The following is an 18,143-nucleotide window of genomic DNA, read 5'->3' as shown; positions in this document are numbered from 1 at the left end:
GTTTAATGCAACTAGTGATCGGTCTTCTAATTTGACACCATATTCATTGAGTCCATAACAATAAATTGAACGATACATCATGACAATGATGATGTGGAAAAATTATTACACGTTTGGTGACACGATTTCAAAAATACAGAGCAAAAATAAGAAACGTTAGAAACGTATAACTAACAATGGTAAAAAAGCATCGCTAAAAAGTGCATATAAATACGAGGTGGTCTCAAATTTTTCATTTTAAAAATAGTAATAACAAGGAGATGTTCAAATTGAAATAAATAATTACAAAATGACCTTCATATCGAAAATTACACGACAGTTTACTGTATAATGTTTAGATTTCACTTAATAAAATTATTTTCTGATACGATTCTCCATTTATTAATATCCCTAAATACGATACCTAATTTGAGGTTACGTAAACTATAAAAATTCACGATTTTCACAATTAAATGTTCAATTTCGTATTTGTAGGCGAAAATACGGACGAAAATATATTTCTATATAAAAAAAAATCATTCTTACCGACTATTTATCGTTTCTTCCACATCTTCTCACTTAATACGAAAAAATAATCAAAACATACGTCAAGATAATGAACTGTATTACACAAATAACGAAAAATTATCACTAAATTATACGCGGCGATACCCTGAAGCGCGCCTGAAGTATACTGAAACACCTGAAAGGGATCAAAGCACGCCAGACCACCACCGTCATGTTCAACAAACTGCGACAACCGGTGTCAGTAACGAATTTAATCATTTTAAACGAAGAAAATTGATGAACACTTTCAAAATTCAAAAAATAGGTTGCCGGCTATTGTAAAAACATCGATTATTTCGAATCGAAACAGCAAATTATTGTCCTTAAAACGTAAATAGAAATAAAAGTCAATAAATAAGAAAACTACCCATTTTTCAAAACCAAAAAATCATTATTTTACCTTTTAACTCGGCAATCAGCTTTGCGAACAACAAATAATCAGATGGGGACAGATCAGGGCTATATATCGGGTGTTTAATATCTGTGAAGCCATATTGGAACAAATCGTTCCGATAGCGTGGAAAAGGTACCAGAAATTCTTAAAAACGGGCTCTGTTGCCGACGCGCTGCGTTCTGAACCACCGGTACGCGTAACAACTAACGAAAATGTGGAAAATGTGAATGAATATAACAAACGACTGGTTTGGTCTGTTCAAAAACAGTTTTTTCAAAGATGGGCGTCTTGAATTGTTCCTCAAAAATTCTATTCGCGATAAAAAGCGATTTGTTATAATTCAGTGGAAACTTTTATGGATACATTGTTGAGTGTATCGAATTTTCCAAGTACTTATTCTGTTTTTCCATTGTAATTCTTTGAAAGCTAACGCTGAGTCATCTATACGCGCCGATAGTGAACTTACACACATGCAAGGCTATTTCAAACACTTTAAATATTTTATAGAAAGAATCGATGAAATTATAGTCTATTTTTTTTTGAGTTGAATTGCACTTAATGCCTCCTCGGTTAACTAAAATTTGGAAAGCTGCCGTTATTGTCGAATTGGGAGATGGCCGGTCTATCAGAAGACTGGAAATATTCGTAATTTGTGCTTTTTTTACTAATTATTTCCCCCAATACCAAGAACCGATAAAAAAATCGAAATTATCTTCTGTAAAATCGTTCCTAATTAAAAAAAAACATCTTTTATGTCACAGATATTCCTAATTTAAAAGAATTCTCACTATTGATTGAGCAATCTCGCGAAATGTCAAAAAAATGTCAAAATCAGCTGACGTTTATTTAAAAATGGCCGGAGTGTGGTAAACAAATGCGTTTGCTGTAAGTTTCTATGTGGTTTTTGAAGTTATACTAAATATAATGAAAACGGATTAAATTCACCTACAACTTCAAGTTTGCCCTTGCTGGAACGCAAAAACGACAATTTATTTCGAATTTTTATAAATTGCTTGAAAGCTTACTTACATACTGACGAAAAATACTGTTTTCGAGGTATTAATTTCACTGAAACTGATCGAAAAAGTATCTATGTAGTCCACGAAACACAATAAAACAAAAAAAACAATACAAAAGTACAGAACTACCGGAAAAATCGAAAAAATCTAACGCGGTATACGAATAAGTCGATTGTTTACCCCACGGCTGTCATTTTGACGCTGTTTTCTTAGATTACCTAGTTGTTTATTCTCACGTTAAGTTTTCGATCCAAATCTACCCGATACTGTTCGGAGCAATTCGTTATTTCTATAGTTCTGTGTATGCTTGTGCTGGGATAGTATTTTCCCCTAATAACAACAAAAAACATTGTAAAACAAAAATTACCTGCTATACGAGCGTTTTTAATAAGAAATAAAATCGCTTATACTGAAAATCTTCCCAATTTTAGCGAATTTTTACTATCAATTTCACATAAAACAGTTTCATGTCAAATTTTCGATCTAAATCTACCCAAAACAGTTCGGAGCAATTCGTTATTTCTATAGTTCTGTGTATGCTTGTGTTGGGATAGTATTTTCCCCTAATAACAACAAAAAACATTGTAAAACAAAAATTACCTGCTATACGAGCGTTTTTAATAAGAAATAAAATCGCTTATGCTGAAAATCTTCCCAATTTTAGCGAATTTTCACTATCAATTTAACATAAAACTGTGTCATGTCAAATTTTCGATCTAAATCTACCCAAAACTGTTCGGAGCAATTCGTTATTTCTATAGTTCTGTGTATGCTTGTGCTGGGATAGTATTTTCCCCTAATAACAACAAAAAACATTGTAAAACAAAAATTACCTGCTATACGAGCGTTTTTAATAAGAAATAAAATCGCTTATGCTGGAAATCTTCCCAATTTTAGCGAATTTTTACTATCAATTTCACATAAAACTTTGTCATGTCAAATTTTCGATCCAAATCTACCCGATACTGTTCGAAGTATCTAGTTATATAGTTCTGTGATTCGAGCACTCCATTGTAATCTATTTACAACAAGCTAACTATTATGAAACTGTCAAATTCCTTTTTCAATATAAAAATCATAATAATGACTTAAATATGAGAAAGATATTTTTCTGTGTAGAAATAATGGCAGACCCGCTGGTAACTCCGCAAATATTTCAAATTTATAAGAAATAAAAGTTGCTGTGGTGAAAAATTAAAGCCTCCAAATCACGTTTACTACGACGGTTTAAAAGCGATGTTGCCAATATGTATATTTTGTTATTTATATTTGCTTCGAAGATGAATGGAACGAATCATTTAATTCAGTCACGTGTTACGACTCTAGCACGTGTACGAGAGTTTTCACAAACACTCGTACCAATTTGAATTTCCTCAACTCGCTCCCCCTCAAACAACACCCGGCGTGGTACTACCTGAAGAGATTCACGGTTCAACGCTTCACCGAGTTCTTATTATGAGGGTAGTTATACGTAGACGCAGACCCCGTGGTAAATAATCACCAGGTGACTGTCTACACACAGGTGGTCATTTCATAATATACAGAGTGACCGATAAAAAAAAGCGATTAATGGACAACGCTTGCTCTGTTAAGTTTAGCGGCTGCTGGAAGTCGACACCGTATAAGGTCATTGAGCTTTGAGCCTCAGTGAATTGATAAATTGATTGATAAATTTTGTACATAATAGAATCACACTGTATATTTACAAATTATGACCGTATAAAATTAGATAAAATTCACCTGGTATAAACACCCGGCTCATTTTCCACCTGGTCTACCAGAGAGAAGTGAATATACTCGACATTATTTTATTTTTTATGGTTTTCTTCGACAAGGATACGAAGGACATGTGGGCCTTGTACTGTTAGTGAATAAATGTTACCGATTACAGAGGCCTTTGTCCGATTAAAATATCTATGATTTAATGTACCGGTTGTCGTGTAGAATTCCGTAGTTTTTTGTTATCCAATAACTAATTCACATTTTTTATTTTAATTTAGTATCGATGAAAAGTTATAATTACGAAATAATCGATATTTTCAGTTAATTATTAAAAAGATTATAAGACTGAAAATCTGGCAACAGCGCGATTATATTTGTAATGTCTAACCTCTTATGACATCAAAATATGTCGGTTATTTCAAATTTTATCCGAACTGTCAATTTTATTCAAAGTTCAATCGTAATATAATTTTGTTTAAAATCAAATTTCATATTTCCTCATATAAATTAATCATAAAGCTGTATTATATGTAAAACTAACCACGTAACAGCGAAATATTGAGGTATTTTAATCTCGTGGCAGTGAATTTCCAACTGATGTTTTGAAAGTTAATCTACAATTTAAGAAAAAACGAGGTAATGATTTTTTTCATTCAAATTGTTATTTTATTCTAAATAATACTGTGATAATGATGATTTCAGTTAAATGATAATTCCCATTAAATTAGGGTTAAGTGAATTCATCTTTAATGGAGTGTATATAACCTTAAATTTCTACATTTTCAACATATTTTCTTACTTCTTTTTATTATAAATAATTAAATTAGTAAAAAATATATGCAAAAGTTATTTGTTTTTTCATTTAAAGCTTCTAAAATGATAAAATATTTTTTTTTCCATGAAACAATTTATTAGATTATTTTCGTAAATAGAACAACCGTTAATTTCAAAAGTATTGAGGGCAGTGGAAGATTTTATGTCTTTTTGTGTAAATGTTTATTGAAATAATTTGTTTTGGTGTCAAAAGTAACGTCTATATTAATTGTATTTTATAAATTGAGATTGAACTGGATCGAATTTGAACCTCAATATGTAGATATAGTTTTGGAAATAGATATCGAAATGTCTTTTAAAACTTTCAAAAACTAGTTTTATTTTGAAAAATACACTTCCCACAAACGAACTTGGACTAGATTTTATTACAAAAATCGTTATAACAAAGATCTTATTATAAAAAGTAAACATGTGTTGAGTACATTTTGTGGATTATGCATGTTGGTCGGCTATCATCTTCTGGTTACATTTCTAGTTGCTAAAGTAAACTAACCATTGAAAAAGTAAAGATAACTAACTATTATAAGATTTCAAGCTTATAACTAATACTTTTCATTTTAATTTTGAGTAATTTCAATATGAATTCTATATTTCCATACCGGAAAACTGTTTTTAATAACTTTATCACATTCACAAAGTATTACAATTTAATGAAATAATTAATCCAAGGATTGAATTAACTGAATTCATGGATTGTATTAACTGTTTACGAAGGTTTTCAAATTGAATACATTTTTAGTTGAAAAAAAAGATGGGGATGTATTTGTATTTCATTTTGGTATAGATTTGTTTTAATGAGGTTGGTAATAAAGAAAATAATCGATTCAATTGTATATATTTATTAATAATAGAATATTTAACAAACATTATAAATTATACACTAGTTTCACAACATATTTTTAAAAAAAATTGTTACAATAATTGAATTTTGAAAAATAAATTGAGCATGAGAAAAAATATGGAAAAACAGTTTTTGTAATAATGAATATTACATATTGGGATTCTAATTGATATTCTAATGAATACCAGATGATTAACAATTTTTTTCAGCTTATATAATTTGTTTTTGTGGACAATTTATAGCTTTGAAGAAACATCCTGTCTTCTATATATCAAATCTAATAAAACCCAATATTCCATGGGATTTATATGTTCGACAAAGAAATTATTTCAACATAAAATATAACGTTTCAAAAATAGTGGAATTAATATGAAAATTAATGAAATTTGGGGACATTTTAAGAAGAGGATGATTTACAATAATCACTCTGTATGGAAGTATTGATAACAACACAATCCTTGTTCCCACGTCCTTGAAACACTATATATCCCTTCTAAGTGTCTCCTGTTTACCTTAGATGAACGACACACGCTCCAGAGCCAGTACTAGTGATGGAATCATCTTAAACCAATAATTCCTAGGTTATTTTATTATAAACTCAAATTTTTTTGCAATTTTAGTAACAGTCCAAACTATTTACATCTTCGGAATCATATTCTTTCAAAATATCATCCAACAACGATTTAAAATCGTCCATTTTTTCCACCCAAGTTGTTTTATTATCAAGCCTACTATCCAGATCTGTGTAAACCAAATTTAAAAACAATTCCGGTTGTAGAACTTCTCGTTGTTTAGTTTCGATATTTTCAAAAACAGGTTTATCCGTACTATTAAAAACAGTTTCTAATAAATTCAAATCTCTGGTATCTAAAATATCTTCCAATATAGAATCAGAAATCTGTTGATTTCTAAGTGAGTTTTCACTGTTATTGGTATTGAAAGAATCGCGTGGTTCATCAGGAGTTTTGGTAATTAAATCCGTAGGTGACTTGGAAGGTGTATAGAGCCTTAGAGTTTCTACGGTAACTTCATGTTTTCTGAGCAATTTAACGAAGTCTTTGACATTTTCATTAGCGGATTTAGCCACTTCGATATCACATTCATCCTGCAGCGCTTCATAAAACACAAATAAACATCCGGCTTTCGATAATTCCCATAAAGCTCTAACTAGACTTTTTTTTATTTCCACGCTATCCAAAGTTACTATTTTTCTTAAATCTTTAGAAAAAGTCACGTTTGGAAAAGAACCGTCTATCAATCCTTGTTCACTTAAACTATCATCGATGATTTTTTTCCAAAAAGGCATGGCTTTTACTCTAACTTCCCAATGGAGATCTGCAACCACTGCGTGACTCATGGCATCTAGGACGTCGTTTTTAACGTTTACTGGGATTTCCTGGTGTTGGTATATACAGTAAACAAGGGCAGCTGCTTCACAACGAACAATACCTTCCGTTTCATGCTTCAATACTCTCAAAACGGTTGACTGTAAGAAAAATTACAAATTTTGAGGTTATTCGCATTATTTACATCAATTATTGAGAATATACAATCTGATTGTGATTTTGAGCAAATTTCAAGTGAAATAAGGAAAAAAGTTTATCCTATACAATAATTCGATTAATTTTGGAGAAGACTGCAAAATATAAACCATTAACTGTTGTCCACATAAGGGATTGAAACCTTAAAATAACAGTTGCCATGCTCAAATGGTTTGGTGGGTCTGTTGAAGCAGTTTTAGTAACAAAAATAACAAATTTTAAGATTTTTCACAAAGGTAGGAGACTTTTTACACCGAAATGGCTTAGAATCGTAAAATTTGACTGAGATTTGGGTAAAATTTTGAGAAAAATAAGAAAAAAACTACTTTTCTTTTGAAATAATCAAATATTGATCCTTTTAATGAATTAAAATCAAATTATAGGTATTTTGAATTACTTTTAGTGAAAACTACAACAATGGTGATTTTAATGCCACAGAATTAGCCTGTAAAGGTCTAGAGTAGATGATTTATGACACATAAAAAGCAATTATGATTTAAATACTAATTCTAAGTCCAATAGTATCAACTTACTACCAATTTAATAAACAAAAAAGAAGGAATGGATCTAAAATTACCAAAAAAATGTCAAATAATATTTAATTTTAATGAATTCATAAAATTATTCTACCCGGAAACTAATTATTTGGAAAATTCTAAAAATTACTTACATAAATATCAAATGATTGTGTCAAAGCCTCCCAAAATTCAGGAATTTCAACGGTTTTCTGTATACACCTCAAAGCAGTAGCTCTAACGAATGAATTACCATCATCGGTTCCCATTTTTATCATCAAACAAGGTAAATCGTTTTCCAGTAATAATTTTTTGTAAGCACTACTTTCTAAAAATACAAAAAAAAGTAAGTTAGTACATGAAAAATGACAAATCCAAAAAAAACCACCCCACCTGTGTTATTTGCTGTTACAAATAGTGACTGTAGAACTTCGATAGCACTATCACGGACCTCCCATGCTCCGTCATGTAATTTAATTCGAAGTAAAGCAGGAAGTCTGCCTATAATAGAACCTTGCTTATCATCGATATAAAGAGACATCTGAAAAGTCATATATTTCGAAATTCCTGTTTCGGCAAGTTTTAAAGCAGCAACCACTATCTGAAAAATCAAAATAATCAAATTCAAACCTTCCTTATGTTTTTTTTTTTTTTTGATGAACTATTGAAAAAGAAGCAAAAACAGATCCCGAACGATACCCTGAAGTTATTTATCTTAAAAAAGATCTCTAAATATACCAATAGTTATAATAACTGAGTTATCTTACCTTGGTTGGCCATATTAATCCATCCAGCAAGTTGTACACTATATTTAAAACGCATAGTGATTCAATGGAGTCCCTGAATGTCAGTTTAAACTCCTCGATAATGATTCCAATCACTTTAAGATGCAATTCCAAGTATTCCGGTACGTTAACAAACTGCAACTGCAATTCTGGTTTTTCTTTAAGAGTGGTGTTCAAATCGTGCATCAAATAAATCATCATTTGAAATATAAGTACAGCGTTTTCTTTGGAATAAAACTGTTTGGAATGCATAAAATATTTCAAAGATAATATTCCATTACTAATAGAATAATTGTCCAGTAAATAGTTCTGCCATTTATATTTGATCCTTACTGTTTTCGGGTATAATCTATCAACAAGTTTCGATATGAATAAGTATCTGAAACTATCTTCGCAATCGCTTGTATAAACATTGAATCCAATTGTTTTAACGAATATTGTGTACATAGGCATCAGTTGTATAGCTAATAATTGATCTTCGAACGAAATTGATATCCTGATAGGATGCGGTAGGCTCTTTTTGATTTCGCTCCATGTATGTAAAGTGGAAAACAATAACTGTGACATACCGGATACGGATACATTATTAGCAGCCTCGTATAAAATATCTAGAATCTCCGAAGAGGTATCCTTCTCGATTTTTATATTTTGTTCACATAATTTCAATTTTAAATTGAACAAACCGAGGAAAATAACTATTCGATACAAGGCACTTCTCAACTCCAGATTATCTGTAGTACTAATAAGTTGTTTTGATTTTTTTTCCAGTTCGGTATTATCTATACAGATTGAAATAATCCTGTTCGAATTTACTGAAGAATCTGATTTAAATAGTATCACTAAAATTTCAGTTACGAATCGTAGAATTGATGATAAATGTTTGTTTTGAATTTCAGAAACGGTATTCGATATCTCTTCCAATGGGGTAAGAATGTATCTAAATATGTTTATACAAAAAGGCTGATTAATTACGAAGGATCTCTGTAATAATTTGTTGATAAATATATATCCTTCTTTATAAGCATAAATCGTACCATCGTTCAATATTATATCGACAACCAACTTCCAATGATTAGTTGATAACACCCATTGTACTCCAGATGGATGGTCTAAAAAATCTGCAAGCAATTTTATTAAAGCTGTTATTACATTTGATTTACATACGTTTCCAGTTATTTTTATTAAACGTTCAAAAATTCCTTTTTCATTCAAGTTATTAAACGATTGTTCTTTTTTACAAACACATCTTGTAACATTTAGAACAAACGTTAGAAGTGTTGAGTTTTGAGAATCTTTATTCCTCTCAAATTCTATAAAACTATCTCCAATCCACTGTTCTAAAATTCCTTCGGTAACTAGTTTTTGATTAAGGGTTGATTTGCTATCTGTAAATAAATTAAAACAAGTATTTTGATTATTATTTCAAGCTACGATGAGAAAAACAGGACTAAGAGTCCGTCTTTATGCATAGGTACAGGTCTAAGGTCCCAGGCTCTGGAGGGCCCTTAAAGACCAAATATCATTTAAACAAATTTTATTTAATCAATGTATCAATAAAAAATTGTTTCGATACAAAAATTTCTTTTTTACATGAAACTTAATCAAGCACAAATTAATTTTTTTCTTTCAAAAGATTATGCAATCTTGTATACTCAGAACCATTTTTTTTAGAAAAGGGCCCCCAGGTCTTGAAAGACAACCCTGTATGACTAAAGTGTAGTAAAATTATAAATAATTATCTAAATATGATGTAATTTAAGTTCTACAAAAGCACATTTCTAATTATAAAGAAGTAGAATGAAGAATTATATAAAATTACAATATAATAAATAAATAAGTAAACAAACCTTTTCGATTAATTAAGTGTGTGAATAGTAAATTGAGATAATCATTATTCTGGAGTTTAAAATTTGGTTCTAGCAATTTTTTCAACACTTGTTCAAGTTTGAGATTAACGGAATCACTTTCAGCAACTTCTGTTCCTAAAACAAAACCTAATCAAAGATTTGAATTTATTTCTGTTCTTCCTCTATTTATTTTATGAACAATAAAACATAACCTACCATATATCTAGTTTTTGTTGTTAATACTGCTTTGGAAATGAGATTTTTGCATTCTGTATTTAAAAAAATTAACAAAAATTTGATAAGCAGAAAATTAGGAGTATACATAGAAAATAACAACGAGAATAATAAAGCAGTTTTAGAAAGAGAATACATATAAACAATATATTTACGATTAACACATTAGCTAATGAATAAACTCACTGAAATATGAACTACAAATGTGGAGAATTTTCTTGAAATGTGCATGTCAAATTTGTACTTACCCTTAGTACTAATTTGTTCTGTATTGCACTGCATGGTAAGACTTCTCAACTTTTCATTTCTAAACTAATTTAAGTCTCGTTATGAAATTTTTTCAAACTAAAAGTTGTAGACTGGTTTTTAAATCTAAACTATCATGAGAAATCTGTTTTTTTGATAAATAGCAATCGTCTTTCGATTGACGTGATCTATAATAACTTGCCATACAAACCAATACATTTACCTGAAGATTAAAGGAATTATTTTGAAAAAAAAAATGATGGTATAAGGAATATTATTCAATAAAATATTTATGGAAATGGTTGCTACAATTTCTTAAGTGCTTCTGATAAATAATACTCACAAATTTATAGTATATTAATAATAAAACCAAAGGGATTACAGCTAATCGGATATAACCTTAAAAACAACCAAACTTCAGTTATATCATAGGTTATGTTACCTGACCTTACCTTGTGTTTATTATTGACATCTTGTTCGACGTTGTAAACTTTGTCTATTGTATTGTTGGACTTTGAGCCATTTAGGACGTATAGTTAATTACGTGATATCGTTAAATGATGAGGATATTATAATTATACAAAGTGATGTAGAATACAACGTATGTAATATATCAAAGACGTTCATTTTGATTTGTTAAATGTATTAAACAACATTTTGATCTGCAAGTCCATTGCATTCTGCATTTTAATTTCACAGGATTGCTAAAGTTGTTATGCTAAAAGGCATAACTTTCACTGAATTCAACACCTTCCTAAATACGTCGACTTTCCAAACAATCGGACAACATAGCAACTTGCTGACAGTAATATGCAACCATAACAGTTATTTGTCAGTGTTGCCAGAAGTAGAAGATTTTCTCTAATACGGAGGATTTTGAACTAATTTTTTTCCAATACTACGAATTTTCATATGATACCATCTAACCTAACCTAATTTAATAAATTTTCTAATAATTTCACCAACAAAATCCATTTTTATTAAAATTCATATAGTTCAAAAACTAATCAAAATACAGCCAAGGAAGATGTAAGTAAAAAATAATTTAAGACTAAATCAATTATATATTTATATTCAATCATAATATAAAACAGTTGATGGAAATTCATTAACGCAAAGGTTTGTTTTCTACGTCAGCGTATAAAAAAGAAAATATTCCACAAGCTGAAAAAGATAATAAAAATTTATTATATAGGGTGATAAAAAAATTTTTGTTCTATTTATGATCTTGGTACATTCTAATTAGAACAATTGATATTCCCATGGTATAAAAATAAAAATTATCAAATTGTCGTACCTGCTGAAAATATTCCAATAAATAAAAATGGAGGTAAACATCCTAATTGCATCAAATAAGGAAAAAAGAGATTTCCTACTACCGTTCCTGTACGTTGTGCCGTCAAATGTATTGATAGAGCAATTGTTCTAGAATTTAATAAGTAATAACATCTATAGATTTTTTTTCGTTATACAGTATGCACATAAAGTCTAATACGAGCTTAAATTCATGTTTGTTGTATACAGTAACAATGTCAATAAATTTCAAAAGAAAGAAGATTTTTGGTGTTACGTCACTAAGGATAACCAGTAACACAGACACAGCGCTGATAGATGCACTTGCATACAGGCCTTGGAAGCAAAAAAGAAGAAACAAAAATATAGATTTAACCTCACGTTATGTCGATATCTTAGTCATTGAAAATTAAAAGTTTACGTTAAGTAGTTTGAATTTATTTTAATCTTTGGATTAATTGCAACATATTTGAATTCTTGATTATACGAGGTAAGTATAAAAAAATATTTTTTTTAATTACTGTGTATAAATCATATTTGAAATATATGTATTTGTGAAAGTTTACCTTAAAGAAGTGGGAAATAATTCTAGAGTGATTGTAACCAGCAAATTTTCAGGAACACTGCCGATTGCTGTCCCTACAGCAGTTAGTGCAGTGACTACTTGAGAACTTCTAGCAAAATATACGCAAAACAACGACGATGAGCATATAAAAATTAAAATAACTGAAAATAAATAATAATTTAAAAAATGGGGGTACATGCTGCTAGATTTAGCTAATCAAAATATACTAATAACATTATACCGGGTGTTTCAAGTAAACCTTTTCTTACTAGAATCCCCAATTAAAGAATTTCTGGTTATTGAGGAAGTTTCGCTGTGTCCAATCCAAGAATGATTGGATTGAACACGATGTTATTTAATAAACCAAGTCAAATGTTTATTATATTACATAAGGCTTTTATTATTCGATTGATAGCATCTGCCTTAAATATTATATTTTCTATCGAATTAGTTGATTGATAATTTAAAGTTTATAATAATTATTTTCTCGAACAATACTTACTGTTCAATTTTTTTAATCCTACAACTCTCACTAACGTCCCGGCACAAAGAAAAACTACAACTCTAGCTGATGCTACTATAAAAGTATTGAGATAAACTGAAAAATTATTCAGATCCTACAACATAAAAGATCAAATAAAGTTAAATATCAAAAGAGTTGCGGGAAAAGTGAACATAAGAGTACCAAGTAATAACAATGACTTAAAATAGTGAATTCAAGAAGAAAAATCCAAATGATTCAATTATTACAAATGTAGGATAAGCAAGAAGATAAAATAAAGCAAATAGGAATAACTGGAGAGAAAATAACAACAAATAACCCAAAAAAAAACAGTTGAACAAGAATTTGTTCGAGAATCAATCACGGCTAACAAAATCAAATCGAATTATCAATCAACATGATTAGTTAATTTTAAATTTAGTTTCATTAAAGCAATCCATTCAACCCATATTATTAATCTGGAAAATGAAGTGAATAACGTAATTCTTCTTTAACTTGGCCCCTAGTCATCCCCTATATGACTGCACAGCCATGGAATATTGTAATTTGCAAATGTGTTTAAGCATATTATGGAATGTTTTTGAACTGTTGCAAGGTTATTCTTCTTTCCCTTGGCACTTGGGCTTCACCTGTTCGACTAAACAGCCATGGAATATTCTGGAAGTGTTTCAACAAAGCAGAAAAGCAGAACGTACCAATAAAATAGGAAGTTGACTTGTTCTCCACATATTTTCCTCAAAGGAAATTGATATATGAATTTAAGAGTAGATTACTGTAGAAACAGTTTAAAATTGTCAAGAGAAAATGAAATTGGAAGCGTTTCATTTAACACCGTTTGCTGAAACTATTTTAATAGTGAAATATTTACCACCGAACAACTTTGCGTAGATGTAACATTTGTTTCTTTTAATTCTTCCAACATAACGCACATACTACTGCTGGTTCCATTATGACTATTCTGGTAATCACTTATAGCCTGGAAAATACTAGGAAGCCAGAATTTGTAAGTATTTAAACTGAAAAGAAAACGTGTTAAATAACAGATTTATTCTATAAAACCTTGAAAATTTTTTTTATTCTATTATATATTTACGTAACACCCTGTATATGAAAACGTATCCTTCGTTAGCGATAATTAGAATTGATAACATATTTCCTCGAGTTTATCTGTTGAAACAACTAATAAAGATTTAAAAACAGTTGAATTTCTTTGTTTTAGTAAGGAAGAACTTGGAATAAGAAAATGCGGCTTATAAAACAACATGGCAACATGATAAACAAAGCGAATTATAGAACGGTAGTACGTCATAAGGAGTGGGGATGTCCGCTAACTTGAATGTCAATGGAAGTGACTCTATCTGTTAACTGTCATTTGTTTATGGTCATATCCGCCATCTTGGATGTTATATGTCATGTGTGCTGTGAGTTGTTTGTGTTGTTTTTCATTTTTGAAAGTAGTGGAATTAGTGTAGTTCACCATGTTTTTAGAAAATAGAAATCGAGATCAATACGTAAACGTGCAAAAGTAAGTATAACATCCATTGTATTCTAAGTACTTGAACAAACTAGTGAATTGAGGTTAATGAATGAATGTAGTGTATCATTATATTTTATTACTTGTTACACAAAAAAATTCTCAGTTTTCACAATCAATATGATCTATTTTTTATAATAAATACATATATATATATATATATATATATATATATATATATATATATATATATATATATATATATATATATAAAATAATAAGTAAGAACTGAAATAAAAAAATGTAAATAACGATATCAAGACGTTCAACACGAGATATGTTAGCAACGTAAACAGGATAAAAATATATAGTAGATGACACGTTTTCTCAGTGTACACCTTGAAATTCATATTAGTAAACACACGTGTTCAAATTTTTTTTACGTTAGTAGCAACTCCATTACTATGAGGAACATTTTAGCACGAATTTAAAATGTTTTTTCTGCTAAATGTTGTACACACCACAAATTAACGATTAAAATAACAATTTTTACCTAATAACAAGTGAAAATGCATTAAAAGAAGCTAGCATCATATTTGAAATATGGGGCCTTTTTAGTATCGTTTTCATTTCAGACCATCCGTTACTTAACGCTGTTGCCAATTCTATCCGACTTGTCGACATATTCATGTTCGCTTCTTTAACCAAAGTTTTAACCTATGAAAATTTGATATGTATTAATTATACAGGGTGTAATAATTAAACAATGAAAAATTACAAATAGATTTCTTCTTTCCTGATAACGTTAATTCAGTCGAATCCTCTGACATTTCTCCTTTTTCCCCGTTAACAAAGTCCAATAAAATGAAGCCAGGGAAAGTACCTAAGTTTTTCCACTTACCGGAAAATCTTCCTTGGTTTTTCTACTATTTACAGCGTATACATTTTGCATAACGGCTAGTGCTTCTCTATTTTTACCCATAGTCATCAGAAATTTCGGACTTTCTGGTAGAAACATATATAATAATCCGGAAATTATTGGAAAGGAAGCGCATACTAACATAAATACGTTCCAGGACTTTAAAACTGAAATCAATGTAATTAGTTTCGTTGAATGCGCATGAGCGTAAAGCACAAACATAAATTGACGCTTGTGAGCATGCTCCACTCGAGAATATGCGCATAAGACTCGATGGTTTGTTTTTGATCAGTGAAGGTTTATAAGAGTTGAAAGATTTCAACCGTTTTTTTTTTGTTAATATGTTGCTAGTAGATTTTTTATTCATAGTTTCATGATCAAAACTAATAATTATTAAATTTCACTCTGTATTATCAATAAAATTCTACAATTTATCAAATGACTCTTCTAAACTTGCGTGAACCACCCTGTATTTAACAATGTACGCTTCAACAGTGCACAATCACAAAAATAAATCAAACTTGTTACCGAAATATCCGAAAACGGAAATATTTATCTGTCTAGGTAAAATTCCCCATGCCATTATAGGCAAACATAAATTGATGACGCTAAAAAATGTTCCTCGTATCATGTGAACGGTTCCCCTGTATTTAGAAGAATGAAATTCTGTAATGTGAGATGTCGTAGCGGAATAAGGCCCATTCAAACTAAAAATTAAATCGGTTGCCAAGCCATGTCTACTTTCGTCACTTAAGAATAGAGATGGACGATTCTGTTATTATGAAACTATCACAAGTAAATAATTAATTGATTATAAATCTACTCACATTAAACCGGACATAAATTTGGATACAATTAATACTTCCTTACTAGCAGATAGGGCTGCTACTAGTGAAAATAATCCGGTAAATAAATAACCGTAGACTATGATCTTTTTCCTACCCAAAGCATCACATAAATATCCCCAAAACAATCCACTTGTAATCATGCCTAAAATATATTTTTTCGTATTTATATGTATATGTAAACAACAACAAAAGTTGGGCATAGAGGGATTACATCACCATAGAAAAAATGACATATTGTAGTGAAATTGTACTATTCGACCCAATAGAACGAACATCGGTTTATTTTCCATCTCTCTTTACTAGCCAATGAAATAAAAATGTGAATTTCCTTGGACGTCATTTCGATCCAATCAGAGTAGATTAGAGAGAAATAGAGAATGATATATAGATGCTCTTTTTCTCTCTGCCAGCCGGTCATCTATACATCGCTCTCTCTATTTTTATTATTTTATCTATGGTATTAATACACTATAGGTTACATTTGAACAACGTTGCTAGATATAAAAACACAGTTTGTTTGAATTTAAAACATTATTATAACCTTTCTTTTAAAATTTAATTCATTTTTATCATTAAACTAAAAGAAAATTGTTACAAACCTATAAATATGGCACCATTCAAAATGCCTTTATCTTCTAATGAAAGATTTAAATCGCATTCGGCCATAGGAACTATATAGTTAACTCCTACGGTTTCTGTCATTATAACTGTACATGGAAAAAGAATAACTAATAATAGAATATAATTGTATTTTCCAAATCCGGTAGCAGTAATAGCTTCCTCGAATGTTCTGGGTACATCTAAAAGATTCAATTATTAATGAATCACACTGTATATTTGTGAACAAGATATAAATAAACGCGTAACTTATGAGGATTGTCAAACTTCTAATACTCTGTGAGGTTATAAAAAACAAACGAGTACAGACATCAATTGAACAGCTGTTTCGACAATCCAAACAAAGTTTCTCAATATAAATTCGACCAAAATCATTTTATTTTCATACAATCGAATTGGTTTATTGGTATATTGATTCAGATGTTCATTTTAATTTCGATTTCTCATGTTTATTAACGTCCATATTTAAAATCCCCGCGTAACATATATCTAATCGATTATACAGAGTTCATTGACTCCTTAAGTTGTTATAAATGAGAAAATCTGAACTACAACATTAAAAAAAACTTTAAAAACACTATTCAACTTTATATTATCGCTTCTTTGTTGTCAAAATAATAATTCGTATATAAAGGTTATTTATCTATGGTTTTTATCAATACAATATGGCGTCAATTAACGACGTTATTATGATCAAAGTGCTGGTTTGTATTTCAGTATGCATAACCGTGTAACAAATCTTATTCCCAGTATGTTTATAAAGTGTTTACGTAATTTAAAATTTCATTTGAAGTAATTCAAATAGTAAATACAGGGATTGTTAAATTTTATTAAGTGACGACCTGTTTTAAATATATAAAGTGAGCAAAATAACTTTGTGTCGTTCTTCTAATTTACCCAATCTCAAAATGAGGCTTAGAAGCGACGTTAATATAGATATAACTATATTTTTTACCTTGATTTGAATTGTATAGTCTGTCATCTTCCCCCTCAATGAGTTTTATAGTTCTCAGTGAAATTTTATTTTTACTTTCATCCATTGTCACTAAATACTTACAAATTAAAAGTAAATTACTACTTAAACATGGTTCATTACAGATAATTACACCACTTTCGAATGTCAATGATTGTAGGAAAAGATAAAAACGATTACATATTTAGTCGATATTTTGAATTTTAATTATTTATTGCAGATTATTGATTGAAGTGATTTTATAATAATTACTGATAAAATTATTATTATTGTAAGGAGTTAATCGTTACAAAATTGTCACATTAATATTGTACATATATGCATACAGTAGGTTATAAAAGAATACAATTTTTTTTAATTGGCAGTATATTCCCAACTTTTTGTAATTGTTTTGTTTGTCATAACTCGATTAACATTATATATTATT

At 29.6% G+C, this 18,143-nt stretch overlaps 2 protein-coding genes and 1 long non-coding RNA gene across 7 annotated transcripts; 1 reads left to right on the top strand and 2 right to left on the bottom strand.

Annotated features, from left to right (window-relative positions):
* Window positions 1–5,338: 5,338 nt before the first annotated feature.
* Window positions 5,339–11,441, bottom strand: LOC130450349 (uncharacterized). 3 transcript variants are annotated; one of them, XM_056788695.1, is made up of 8 exons: window positions 10,977–11,441; window positions 10,868–10,923; window positions 10,527–10,747; window positions 10,045–10,179; window positions 8,180–9,582; window positions 7,806–8,013; window positions 7,568–7,740; window positions 5,339–6,842 (listed from the first exon to the last, which is right to left on the bottom strand). In XM_056788695.1, the coding sequence occupies exons 3-8, from the start codon at window positions 10,558–10,560 to the stop codon at window positions 5,973–5,975; spliced, it is 2,823 nt and encodes a 940-aa protein (XP_056644673.1). In that variant the 5' UTR covers window positions 10,561–10,747; window positions 10,868–10,923; window positions 10,977–11,441; the 3' UTR covers window positions 5,339–5,972. The 3 variants fall into 3 exon arrangements, with proteins under 3 accessions (XP_056644673.1, XP_056644676.1, XP_056644675.1); XM_056788698.1 differs by having other exon boundaries at window positions 10,045–10,173; window positions 10,868–10,986; XM_056788697.1 differs by lacking the exon at window positions 10,977–11,441 and having other exon boundaries at window positions 10,527–10,623; window positions 10,868–10,900.
* A 127-nt stretch (window positions 11,442–11,568) lies between these two features.
* On the bottom strand, window positions 11,569–17,986 carry LOC130450351 (synaptic vesicle glycoprotein 2B-like). The gene is made up of 11 exons (XM_056788703.1): window positions 17,699–17,986; window positions 16,725–16,925; window positions 16,105–16,267; window positions 15,806–15,984; window positions 15,260–15,444; window positions 14,912–15,075; window positions 13,753–13,900; window positions 12,885–12,999; window positions 12,384–12,543; window positions 11,822–11,949; window positions 11,569–11,688 (listed from the first exon to the last, which is right to left on the bottom strand). The coding sequence occupies exons 1-11, from the start codon at window positions 17,781–17,783 to the stop codon at window positions 11,633–11,635; spliced, it is 1,584 nt and encodes a 527-aa protein (XP_056644681.1). The 5' UTR covers window positions 17,784–17,986; the 3' UTR covers window positions 11,569–11,632.
* Window positions 11,966–15,219, top strand: LOC130450355 (uncharacterized). 3 transcript variants are annotated; one of them, XR_008910570.1, is made up of 4 exons: window positions 11,966–12,307; window positions 13,480–13,887; window positions 14,104–14,409; window positions 14,994–15,219. It is a non-coding gene; the product is annotated as an uncharacterized LOC130450355 (long non-coding RNA). The 3 variants fall into 3 exon arrangements; XR_008910571.1 differs by lacking the exon at window positions 13,480–13,887 and having other exon boundaries at window positions 14,994–15,217; XR_008910569.1 differs by lacking the exon at window positions 11,966–12,307 and having other exon boundaries at window positions 12,541–13,887; window positions 14,994–15,218.
* Window positions 17,987–18,143: the final 157 nt, after the last annotated feature.

Source organism: Diorhabda sublineata, chromosome 11 (assembly GCF_026230105.1).
Source record: "Diorhabda sublineata isolate icDioSubl1.1 chromosome 11, icDioSubl1.1, whole genome shotgun sequence".
In the NCBI taxonomy this organism is placed as follows: Eukaryota; Metazoa; Arthropoda; class Insecta; order Coleoptera; family Chrysomelidae; genus Diorhabda; species Diorhabda sublineata.
Note: the sequence above shows the minus strand (reverse complement) of the source record. Positions and strands in the feature narration are given on the sequence as shown.